The 13,583-nt window shown below is 37.2% G+C and overlaps 1 protein-coding gene across 1 annotated transcript; it reads right to left on the bottom strand.

Annotated features, from left to right (window-relative positions):
- Nucleotides 1-2,507: 2,507 nt before the first annotated feature.
- FAM174A (family with sequence similarity 174 member A) lies at nt 2,508-13,582 on the bottom strand (the record flags this gene model as incomplete). Its single annotated transcript, XM_026044101.1, has 3 exons — nt 2,508-2,998; nt 7,119-7,253; nt 13,467-13,582. Coding segments are annotated over 3 exons (255 nt in total), but the record flags the coding sequence as incomplete, so codon positions are not given.
- Between the last annotated feature and the right edge of the window lies 1 nt (nt 13,583).

Here is a 13,583-nt window from a genome sequence, read left to right as displayed (position 1 = left end):
TTAACGAACACTTTCTTAAACACTAATGAATGAACCTGTTTCTATTAAAGAGAATGACACGTGAGGGGAGAAAATAGATCAAAATGCCTAGCTCTGAAATAACAGTTCCAACTGACCTTTGGCATAAATTTTGGATTTGACCCGCGACTTTGTCCTAGCCACATACTGTGCAAAGCATACTGCTGTTAGCATCTGCTATTCTGAAGGCTTTGTTGATACTGTCTACAAAATTAGCACTTTCACTACGCATTGGAGAGTGCATGTAAACACAGATTCAAAAGATACCGTGATTAAGAGCTTCCCTTGTACCTGCCAATAAATTCCCATGCTGACAGTGTCTTTAAGAAATGTTCTCATCTTGCTGTGCGTTATGATCAGAATGCTTCAAGACAGAAATTAAACAGATAGCAGTCCCTTTGAGCTATTACAAATGGAGAGAAGGGAAATTCAGGCAAAAGTCAGATCAGAGCACAGCGCTCTGGAGAGATCTGGGTCACTTCTACAGCGGTTGAGTAGTTAGCAACTTCTAACACCAGCATCAGCAGTAGCATGACAAGAAGTTTGCAGCAAGCAGCAGCATAAGCCTAAGCAGCAGCTTGGCACCTCTCTTGAGAGCCAAGCATGCTTTCAGTCAGCACAGATTACAGTGCTTTCCTGGCTCTTTCCTGACCCCCTGGAATTCCCACTCCCAAATCAGTTCATTATCAGTTAGATTCACCAAACTCATTTGCTGAGATTTGGTAAGGAATCTGTCCGGACACATGGATTCCTGTACATGTTGTCTTGAATTTCCATTTATGAAGGGAAAAAATACACACAACAGCACAATAACAGATACTCCCTGGTAGCTTTGATATGGTCAAGTTCATAGTAATCTTTTATCAGCATTTTTTCCTGAAGTCTTTCAAGCATTTTAACCACACCCAGTTTTCTCAACAGGAGCTGAACACAGTTCAGAGCAGATTTCCAGAAGTTAAGAATTCAAGGGAGATTACACTAGCACATGATAGATTTTATGCCTGCAAAAGCAATCAGTGCCATTTCAGTTCATTAATTACATATAGTTTGGGCAATGCTGAGAAAGTTTGCAAGATGGGCCAGTTTCAGGCATATCAAAGAACAAAGCTGTGTCTACTTAACACAGCTGGAAAACTTGCTTGGGGCTGCCTATCCTAGAAAATAGATCCTTATGATTTGGAGGCATCAAAACAAGTAATACACACTTCCCCCCCACATCCCCAAATGCACCTTGCTTTGAAATTTAATTTTTTTTCTCCCCCTGCTGCCCCCCTTCAGGAAAATATCTAGATTTGCTTGCAGGCAATGCATGAGCATCTGTATTTCTACTGCTTCCACAGAATAAACAGATCAAGTATCAATCACTAGCACACAACTGCTCCTTGGGATACTCTCAGCTTAAAGCCTGAAAACATTATATAGGATTGTAACAACTAACTGTAGGAAGCCAGAAACACAAGCTCTTTAGTACAAGGGTTCATAAGTTTGATCTAGCTAGAAAAAAAATTCTAAGAAAGTCTATGTTTAGCTTTGACGCTGACAGCCAACCTTAGACAGGAACAGCTTTGCTTTCCCTTCTATTACAGAACCTTTTTGTTGCCCACTCACTCTCACCTGGAGCCTAAGCCACAGGTATTCTTGACAACATATCTTGATTCCTCAGCTAAACCTGAGAAGGAGTTGTTTTCTTTATAAAAATAGGAGCAAACACAAATATAGTCTCAGGTCTACTGCAAAGATAATACAGTTCCCAGCAGGGAAGGGAAGGGCAAACTGTAGATGAATATTACCTTGGGAGGCTGCTTTGGCATCGCCTGAGTTCAGAGGAAATTCAGACCTCAGCTGAGCTTCTACTAGGGCAAATGAGTATATTTTAGTAAATCCACAGGGTCACCACTGGTATTAAGCAGCTGCTATAGGACTAAAAATATCTTTATAGCAGACTACTTGTCATTGTAGAAATGGCTTCAGAGAGAAATAAGCATTCCTACTCTGGTCACAAACAGTAAGTGAGGAATAAATACCGGTGATAGCTAAAAATCCATAACTGGATGACAGCTGCATTAAGATAAGTCTTAATCACACACCTCACATTAACAGCCACTTCTGATGTCACTTTTTTGATTTTAGAGTTCTAGCAGAAGTGCATTATTTGTTCTACATCTTAAAACAAGAGCAAAGCTGTTCACAGGAAGGCTTGGGCTCTACACTGACCAAGGACTGAACACTGACAACACGTGGCAAACACCAGTAGCATCCTGGAGTCAGTGGTGCAACACCTACCTGTCCATGCCAGTTGAAGAGAGCACTCTGAACACAGCTAATTTAAAAGCAGAGGTGTGCTGCTGCATTACTGTAACAAGATCATAACAGTTATATCCTTAATTTATAAATTTATAAATTATAAAGTATGACACTAAATGCTAGGAACATTGTAAACATTTTTATTTGTACACTTAGTTTCCATACAATATGTTAATTTAGTTCTTAAAAAAACACAAGAGGCAGTAGTCTGGCTTTTCGTTTGTAAAGGGTAAAGCATCTCCTCAACTAATCAAGTTCACAGAGTTCACAGAGGCTACGCCACTTAGGTTTACTTACAATTTTACATTGGCAAAAAGTTGGTTAACATTCTAGGTTACTGTAGAAAAAAGTGTATACCACACCTATGGCATACAAGATTGAGAACAAGCAAAAAATACCCTGTTTTAAAGTAATCTCACTTTCAAATAGGTTTTGATTTTAGTGCACACTTGCTCCTTAGGCTTTATATTTAGAATTCTATACATATATATACAAAAAGGTACAACAAATTGGTACAGTATTTATTGCAACAAATCAAGGATGACATAATATATACAACTTAAATTATTCCCTCAGTTTCCATACCCTCTTGCTATTTGGTTCTTACTCCTCCTATGAAGCAGTCTCTTTCTCTGGTTTCATGATTAAGTTCTTTCACTGAAAGGCACGTACTTATCTGCAACAGAAGAAACATATGCAATCATCTGAAATGTCCTGTTACAAACGAAACTTTTGCAAATACTTTTAAAGACTGAAGTTTAAGACAAAAAAAGTAAAGGTGCAACACTTCATTCAAGTCACCTGTGTAAAATCACAGTTATGATATTTCATAAAGCTCTGAAAGAAACAGCAGCAAAGCTGAAAGTAATAAACTGTATAAGCACAATATACTGGATACTGCTATACTTGTTTTAGGAAAGAAGCCAGCATCTCTGCTCAACCTTGTAAAGAGTCATATAGACTTTGCAACTATCTCAAAGTTGGCCTACAGACACCTCTAACAGACAGTACTGTACAGTTATCACCTTATATAAATAAATAAAAATCTTGGTCTAGCCAGGAAAGGTGAAAACAGGGTAGATACTACTGCAGTATATAAACAGGTCATAGAGTAAAAAGGAAAAAAAGACAACTCTCAGTATATAAAAAAAGACAACCATCAGTATATAAAACAATACTTATATAAGCTGTTATGTGTAACAAATGCATATAAACTGACCAGAGAACATAGATTAGAAGTTTAATTTTCTGTGAGTGCAGTTAGTTTTTGAAATGCCTTCTATTATGAGCGATGGGGACAAGCAACTCAGGAACTGAGCAAGCTCATTCTTGACAGTTGTTAAGCAAAATTGCAACCCTGGTTGCCTATGACAGAAAGGGACTGAACTCAGTAAGCAAGGACCCTCTTGCTATTTCTCTGATTAGCCGCTCTAAGCCTGACTACATAATGTTATCTTTAAAAAATGCTTTGAATCTTTGCAGACATCAGGACAAAGCTTAACATCTACTGAGAATATCTAAGTATCATTATCATCGAGTTGTCCTCATCGTGTTCGAGTCCTTATGCATTTTGAGCTCCCTTTGGTCGTTTTGCCTGGGCAATAATATGAAGACAGACTATTGAGCTTTAATGCAGATGGCTAAAAGTATGAATTTGCAAAAGATTTAGTTACAATAAGGGGAAGAAATTAACATGGAAAAAAATACACATCCAAATATGATTTTTCCAAGCTTCTCTTTCCATGCCTTCACTGTGTATGGTTTTGGACAGCAATTCAGCCAGCAGCTCACTCTGTTGTCTGTGGGAAGGACTGATGTTGGCCAGCACCTCTTTCCTCAAAACAAAAACACTGTTTAAATATAAAAAATATTTTGGAAAACTGAGAGCTTCCTGCTATGCAGGAGAACACAGCAAGCTCTCAGTATTACATGGCCAAGTGCATTCTTTCTTTTTTTTTTTTTTAAATTTTTTAATTTTTTAATTTTTTAAGCACAAATAGAAGTACTTTTTTTCTCAAGCTCTTACTACCAAAATAATGGTTTTGGTAGTCACCTAAGCACTTTTTGAGCTATCCTGAAACAGTAATATTTTATTTCTCCATCATTATGGTTATTCTCTTTTGAAGACATTCTGCTCTGCTTTGACAGCTTTCCTCAGTAAGTCAAAAGGAACATGTTAACAGGCAGTCTGACACAATTCTCGTTCTTGCAGAGTTTCGGTCAGAAGGTGACATTACCAGCACTTCTCCAAGACAACACATAGAAGTTTGGGCATTTTCATGGCCCCATAAGTCAGAAGTAAAGGTATGCCTATGCTATAGGTTACATCAATTTATATATTTACTCCAGGGTGTAACATGCTCAAGCATATTCCACTCCCCCGCCACACTTTTTCAGGGATATGACTCACACCAATATATCACATTTCGCTTCACCAGCTGAAACATATACATATATTTGTTTTTTTAAAAAACAATGTATTTAGAATCCCTTTCAGTAAGGAGATAATGTTCCTTATTTACACACTTCCCAATTTTTCCACTTCTTTCTATTAACATAAATGCTTGATTTATCTGACAGCAGCTGTACCAGTGCGATGAAACACTGCTAATGTACCTGAACTGCTTATACTATATGGCATTTTAGAGGACTATTTTTGGAAAAGACTGGATCAATAATTTTTTTTTCAAACATCTTCATATTGCTTGCTATAGCTAAACTAAATAACAACTCTCTGCAGTACTTAAAAGGGAGCCTGAATATTCTGAAAACCGGACAGTTTTTTCAAGCTATAATATTACATCATAACATGAACTTTCTTTTGGATATCAAAACTGATGACAAGTGCAGTTTAAAATCCGCTCTCAGTCACTGGACACAATGCAGGAAAAATTTGTACTAGAACAGAAATATGGCAAATTTTAAGGTGACCTCCAAGATAAAGCATCAGCTCCTAGTTACTCCATTGGGAATCAGTTTCCAAGATACTTTATTTCTCCTTCAGATGTATTTTCTGCTCCACTGATAAGCAAAATAGTTAAGAACTTCAATGCAGTCCTGCATTGACTGTTTGTCTTAAGACTGTTTAAGACTTAAGACACAAGACTGTTTGTCTTAAGACACAATATGCTTCAAGCTATGTATTTTAGATTTATCCACAAAATGTGAATTAAGCTTAACTTGCAATCTAAGATTATGGATCTTAGGAGGACACTTGTTATCATGCCAGTATTTGAAAGCTTATGTAATACCCCCAAATCTCTGAAAGTAAACTGAAAGTCATAACCAAAATATCTATATACAGGAGACTGCTATACTACTCACTGCAGCAGAAAACATACTATGTATATAGATATACATACACACCTATTTAATCTCCTAATGGTATAGCATCCTTTAGATAAAACACTGTTCAACAGCAACATAATTAGGTATACTGCTCCTTCAAGCCTTAACAACAGGAACACAATATTGTTGAGTATGTTGTATTACAAGAGAAGTCAACACCTAGAAAAGACATCAGGGGAATTCCTAGATATACCATAGCAATTACCTATTGCATGATTTTATCATTTATACTGGAACAATATTATTGACAAAAGGTATCCATAAATGTCACAAGACTCTTCAACACGCAGGAAGTTATGATATACCAGCTATCTTCTTTTAATGTGTAGGGGAGAGATTAAGGAAATAGTAATTATTTTTAAAAAATATTCAGATTGAGCAAGTATATGTGAAAACAAACAAAATCATTTAAAACATTCCCTCTAAAGAGGGGAATATAAAATCGACTTAATCTTTCTTTCACCTCAAGTATCAGAATTGCCATCCAAGAGCTGATTTTAGATAATCAGCAGAACAGTCTGCCTTTTGACTCCATTACTTCCAATTCATTTGGAGCACCATGCATTGCATTTGCTGCATTGTTTCTTTGAGAATTTAACTCATTTCACAGTAAGAAGTGTTGAGTCACTTGCCAACTGTGACCAGCAAAATTAAGATTAATCATTGTATCTCTTCAGATTTTTGGTAGTACTCAGCATTTTCAGAATTCTGCTATCTCTATATGTGCAGCCTAATGGAGTTACTTAATTAAGAAAACTTATTTTTATTAATTTCGAATTGCAATTCCAAAGCCCAGAGGGGCTGACAAGGGTTCAAAAGCATCTTGTCTCAATTCAAAGCTTTCAAGCAGCTGAAAACTCAGAACTTAAGAAGAAAGTTGCATTTAAACTGGGCAGCTTATCTACAACATTTTTTCCCCTGTATCTACATAGATAGCTTCAGAGCATGACAGAAAAAAAAAAAAAAAAAAAAAAAAAAATCACAAAAAAACCCAAAAAGAACACTTCTCTGTGCAGCAATGCTAAAGCTAAAACTTAGTGCAGGGTCATTCTCAACTGCTGATTATTTTAGCAAAGAAAATTAGAACAATGTTCTGGAACTAGCAGGAGAGAACACAAAAACTGAGAAGATAAAAGAAATGTAGAAGTTAGCAGTGAACTTCAAGATAAGCTGCAGTAAGGACACTGTATTTAGAACAAAAATATTCTACTTGCCATTTCTCAGGGACTCGGATGCTGGAAAAAAAAATGCTATTCTGCAGTAAATAAAGAGCAGCTGAAGTACTAAGTCTGTCTTCTTGATTACTACACTGACCATCTAAAATTCAAGGGATCTTAACAGCCCTTCTCCAGCTACAGGCATACAAGGAGCTTTCTCAGTGAAACTGCACCTCATCCACATTCCTTCACTTCTATTACTAGAAGTTTATTTAGCTTCTACATACATACCTTCTAGGATGATTTGCATCAAATAGTGTTGTATCATCCTCTTCATCATCTTGTTCTAATGGAGTCAGCTCCATGTTCTCTATGTTTGTATCCAAAACTCCATATCTTCGTGTTTTTCTGCTTCGTCTTCTGAGCCTGAAACATATTTTACAACATTTAAGTTCTATAAATTGTTACTTTCTACTCCAATAATGCAAAACTTTCCTAAAAATCCAAACATATTGATACAGACAATCTTTTTTTTTTTTTTAAATAAAATATGTAAAGTGTGTATCGTAGGTGAAATTTAGAGTTCAAGAATTTAAAAGAAATGACTAAGGCCAACAAGAATGCCACTTGCAAATGTATACAGTGAATACAAAATGGCTATATAGGCCCTTGCTAAATAAGGACAATTGCCAGGTAAGCAAATGCATAGGGTCTACTTCCTGGAGATCCCAGAGAATGAGGATAACTATTTTTTCATCTTCTCTAGATGTTTTATGCTTCTCTATGGAAGAAAATGTAAATCAGATACAGAAATTGAATAGAGAGGCAACAAGCCATTGCTGTCATCATGTTTTAACTTTATACTTATAAAAGGCTTCACAAGTGATAATAAAAAGTTTCATTACTTATAATTGAGTCAAATCATCCATACAGTATATAAAAATAGCAGCAGCGTATACCACACCTAATTTGCAAATCCCAAACATCTCTTTTGTAGAGAAAAGGTCATAAATATCCTATATTAATAGCACTAATATTTATTTAGGATATTTATTTATCCTATTTATTTAGGATATTTAATAGCATTTTCTATGAATGTATTCTTACACTGTATGTCAACTTATTTAAAAATCTGACCTGAAGTGTGAAACAGAACAAATTCCTGCCACAAAAACACACACTCACTGCGGACAGGATAAGCTTTTTCCAACACGAGTCATACTGAAGAAAAATATAGCAACATCCAGCAGATATTCAAGTGCCCATCAAGGTCACTACTACTGCAAACAAGAAACCAACAGGTCGTATATCTATTTGTTGGCTATTTACAGTGCCATACCCAAACTTATGTTCTCATTTGTAGGAAGATTTTTCCATACTTTGGAGAAAGAATAAAGTTGTACAGTCAGTATTACTGGAGAAGATGAAGTAATTTATGTTTTTAAGATTAACACACAGTGCTTATCATAGATGACTTTTTTTGCATCTGCTTTTCTTAGTATATTCCGTGGCTTCTCTATTTGGACTATGATCCCATGCACACTGAGCAGATCCATTTGCAGAACTACTACTGTATGCAACAAATATGCATTGCTCGAGTCCTTGTGAATCAGGAACTCAGATCATCACCACAGTATGCAAAGGCATCTGATCTACAAAAAGTCTAGTATAGGCAGTTTATAGACAGTTATAGCTAGTGTATACTTAGAAAATAGCAGCTATGTGAAAGCTATTAGACTGGGGGAAAAAAACAGTTGTTTTAAAACACAACTTTCTGCTAGGTATTTAGGGCTAAAAATCACTGAAACACGGCAACTAAAACTTACTTTTAGAATCTCCAAGTGCAGAATTTAAAAACTCAAGCTAGATGACTTAGAATTGTATTCACAACATTCAAGAACTTGAAGGCTGGACACTTTGGAGGTAATAACCAAAGAGAGGACTATGTAAAGAAAGTCTCCTCTCTGCCCCACACTGGGACCGGACTTTAATGGCCTTGTAAGAGATACCAGCACGAGATTTCAAATCACAGTTTCAGATTATGCCTGCTCTTAAAGGATTTTCTTTTCACATATGTCCAGAAGCATTCACCTTTACAAATCAATGCAATTTCAGAAGGACACACAACAACATTTATCCCAGTAAATAAGATCTCCTTCTGGAACTGAGAAGCATATCTAGCTGACCTAAGATGGAGCACAGTATAAAATCCAAGCCTTTCCTCAGTTTTCCAACTTCAGATACTATATAAATAATCATATTCATTTCCTCCACCTTCAACTCTGATTTGGGACTATAAATGCTGTGTAAAAAGCTAGACTGCCAGTCCTGTGCTGCAGCAGAATTTCAAGTACCTAACTTTACTGTTGAAAAGCTAATCAGACAGACACATAAATTTCACCTTTTAATTCAAGCTCAAATTGTTTCCATTTATTCTCCTTTATCTAGACTTCAGTCCTGAAAGTAGAAAATGGGTTGTATACTACAAAGTATCAAGAATACTTTAAAATTCTAAGAAGAAAGTGTGTATAAAAAAACCTTCAGAAACAACATTTCATATATGGGAGGGGGGGCAGTTATTTACTAAAGTTAGGAGTTGCACAATCAGTACTAGGCGATAGTCACTCTGAGATATTCTAACAGACTACAAACTATTTTGAACACAAATATAAGAGTAAATGAAGGACAGGCATTTCATGCTATTTGTATAGTCAAAATATTTCCGTCAATCTCACCAGAGAACTTACTATTTTTTTCCACAATTCAGTGAAAAGCAGAATGCTACTGTGAGTTAAGTACAACCTTAAGTCAGTGATAGCAAAAGTCTGTATTGCAAATAACACAATTATCACCACTGGATTGTCCCACATCTCTAGATTCAAATGAATGCCCTTGAAAAGTTGGTAACAGAATTACTGGCGATACAAAAACTTCCTAATTACAGACTAGTCAAAAAATTGAAGCTAAAAGGATAGCACAGATGCTTATGATAGACTCACGTCTAAATAAGGTGTGGCCTTTCCCCGTTTTAGAGGAAAGGGGGTGAGTACAATTCCAAAAAAAGACCATTGGCAGAAACTTCAAGGTTCTCACTCAGTTAGACATCAGCTTAGACTCCAAAGTTTCCAGTAAAATAATGTACTCTCAATTACATAGCCATAAGATTTCTGAATGCTCATTAATGCCTCAAATTCAAACCTCTACTGAAAACATCTATACAAACAGTGGCAGGAGAGCCATTAAAAGCAAAATGTAAGAGGATAAGATAGGTTTAAGTCAAGGAACTTTCATTTTCAGACAAAGTCTTATCCAGGAACTGAACTTTCAAGTTTTGTGCATCAACACATCAATCTACATCTCATGGAAATAGGGAATTTTCAGAGTAAAAATATTCTTCTAACTATTTAAGTTAGAAGAGGCAAAGTCTATTCCAGTCAATGAAGTTTAGAAGGATTCTTACTTCAGTGTGATACAAAGTGAAATGGGTCAAATATTTATGGAAACCAAGGTTAAGGAGTGCAGACTGAAACAATCCACTCCGCTCCCTAGAATGTACCAGAGAGAATACTGCATGCGTTAGAGAAAAACCTAGCCAAACAAAAAGAGGATTGATTTTCTTCTCTTATATGATAGCTTTTTAATGTTAATAATCAGACAGTGAAGCCAGTTCTGTTCATCCACATCTAGACTGTAACTGCTTTCTAAAAGCTTCAGGAGTTACTCATTCTACTACCCACCATGCAAATTCAGAAAATAAACCAAGTGTTAAAAAGGCTGGAATAAAGTCATACTTTGCATTGTTAGATGGGTCTTGCTCTACGAGATCTACCAATAGTGGCTTTCCTTAAAGCCTGAACAAGTGGAGCAGCCCTGTTCTAACAGAATCACTTAAGTTGCTCAAATAAAAGATTGACCAGGAAACACAAAATACAGGTAGAATGTCAATCATAATTATGTGATCACATATATCACACATGATATATGATATATTCACTGACAACAGCAAGCTTTGCATAGGGGTATCTTAATACTAAAGCCCTCCTCACCCTAAAAAGTGTTACCACATAATAACATCTTCCTGTAGCCATTGTCACTTACACAGCAGAACATTGCCCAGCTTGTCTAGGTGCAAGGACTCTCCTGGTGCAATTCACGGAGACTTCAAACAAAATCTTGCTACGGGCATTGCAGCTTTCCAGTCACTTCAATATAAACATAAATATTATTTATGTGTCAACGCATCCCTTCAAAAAAGTGAAATGCTTACCATTTTTGGTCAACAGTTTCAAAGACAGACGACTTTCATGCAGAAGGATAACTTTCGGGAAATGCTTTTAGTGTGGCAAATATATCATATAAGAGGTTGGTAACGGTCCGTGGGAGAGCACCAGGGTTTAACTGTCCCAGACACAACTCAGTGTAGTGAAACTTCCTTACTGAAGGTTTTTCACTACAAAATAGCTAATTCACATACCCTCTTAAAGCATAATTTTTAATCGATTCTTCCTGAATCATGAACTATACCAATGTCAAGGAGTAATTTTGAGAATATTTTTTGGTAAGTTAACTGAATCTTTCTTCTGTGCAAGGCAACCAATCACAAGCTACAGGTTTTACATCCGTTAAAAAAAAAAAGGCAATGATCGACCTTTAACGTGCACTATAAATAAGTTATAAATAAATAAACCTCAAAAATTTAAGTTATAACCATGACACATAATTCATACTGAAACTTTGGATGTCTGTCTTATCATGACAAATTAAACAATTCTCTAAAAAGTAAATAAATAAATAATACAGCCATTTCACCCCGTTTTCTACACTTGCGCTTTCCCATCATCCCAAAAAGACTAAAGAACTAAGGGCATACACTTGCTCCTCCACAAATATAGAATATGGCAAGTGATCTGCAATAGAAAAATTGGGAATCTAAAAAAAGTTTACTTCCTAAAAACATGAAAGTACAAGCTTGGGGAAGTTTCTTTTTCAGAGGTGAAAAGTGTTCTTTTTTCCCCTCTCAATGTCACACAAGAGACGCAAAAGAGGAAAACAAACGTTTGATAGTTTCTTCCAACATCCTTCACCTTGACTAAGCAACCTTCTTGAATATGATTTACAAAGACTCAAGGTTTAACCCAAAACATCTCTCCAAAAAGGCTCTCTGGACACCCACAGAGCTTTGTGATAGGCACTGGTTAGTACAGATTGCTCTTAAGTGCTTAAATCAAGCACTTCCAATCAGAAAAATGCACAAAAGCAGCTCCAGGTTATCAAATCCAGAAGGGATGGGCAGCCAGTTGAGAGATATTTTTGTACACTATTAAGTAAAATAAATCACACATACACTTAAAACTGAACATGTGAATGCCTGAAGCATCAGGACTTTACAATTTAATCCCATAAACTGCTAAGCTACTTACTTGATCATTCATAACCTTAGCAGGGCACATCAAACGGAATGGATACTTTAGCATCATTCTTTTCATAATTAAGAAGGAAAAAAAAACCTTTCGAGTTTTTAGCTCTGCAAAAGGCTCATTCCAAAAGTTTGAAAAGGCTTCAAATAGTTGAATTAAAAGCATATTTCAAAAATTCATGGGCAAATTAACACAATTCTGAAGAGAGTTTGGTTTGTTTGAAGAAACAGCCCAATAAAAGGTAGTTCAGATTAAGTTCTCACTTAGCAGCTGAGGAGCAAAGTTGCTCTACATTTCACAGCACTGAGTTTTCACATTGCACAAGTTCAGACTTCAGACAATCTCATATCTAGTGTTAAACCGTACATCATGGCAAAACAGACCCTATGCATGTTTAGGATTTTGCTTACCAGAATTAACATGAAGGAATTATGTTGCTTCTGCTCTCAGATAACAAAGTTTTGTACAACTTTGGTACTTAAAACAGCAGCGTTTTTATAATTTTATACATATACACAAACAAAACATCCTTGAATTTAAGTTTGTGTTCAGAGATGAAGGTTTTATCAACCATAGAAAAAAAGCACTGCTACGACCTTGAACACAACACAAACGTCCATCTGCCTCACAGAATCAGTAAACTTCCTAAGTCCTTTTCCTTATTCTAACTCAAACACAACATCAAGAACAGCTGATTTTCTCTGTGAAAGTTGTTGATAAGAATGTATCCATCCTAAAGGCTCAATCTCTTATGAAAAGTATCACAAAACAACAAGATACGTCTGAGGTTTTACACTGCTGTCCATGTTAGCACCTGGAAGGCAACACTCCATTTTCCAGTGCTGAACAGGACCCTGTTTGGTGTCAAACAGCTGCCCATTACCCAGCGGAACGCCCAGGAAAACAATCCAGCGGATGAGAGGTTCTCTGCCCTGGCTCTCGGGGAGTTTTTACCTCCTCTGGCCTTCTGCACATGACCACTCAGGACCTGAAACCTGCAGCTGGGAGCTGACAGGACCCCCACAGGTTCCCTCACCCGTTTCCAGTGAGGTAAAAGGCTGTGCCCTTTCCCTCGGGTACCCCACGGTACCACAGCCTTGTTCCCAGACAGCATTAGCGAGAGGCCTCGTAACCAGGACGAGAGGTGGGAGCTGCAGGCCGGGCCGCCGCCGCCTCTCCGCGGGACCCTGCGCCCCCCCGCCCCGCGGCCCGCGCCGCTCACCGTACGGTGCGGATCACGAAGTAGACGATGAGGGCGGCGCTGGCCAGCACGAGCACGGACAGCGCGCGCTGCGTCATGGGCTGCCCCTGCTCCGGCGGCGCCGACACCTCGGCCAGC

This window comes from Nothoprocta perdicaria, unplaced genomic scaffold (assembly GCF_003342845.1).
Source record: "Nothoprocta perdicaria isolate Ctin4 unplaced genomic scaffold, notPer1 scaffold_35, whole genome shotgun sequence".
NCBI classification, from domain to species: Eukaryota; Metazoa; Chordata; class Aves; order Tinamiformes; family Tinamidae; genus Nothoprocta; species Nothoprocta perdicaria.
Note: the sequence above shows the minus strand (reverse complement) of the source record. Positions and strands in the feature narration are given on the sequence as shown.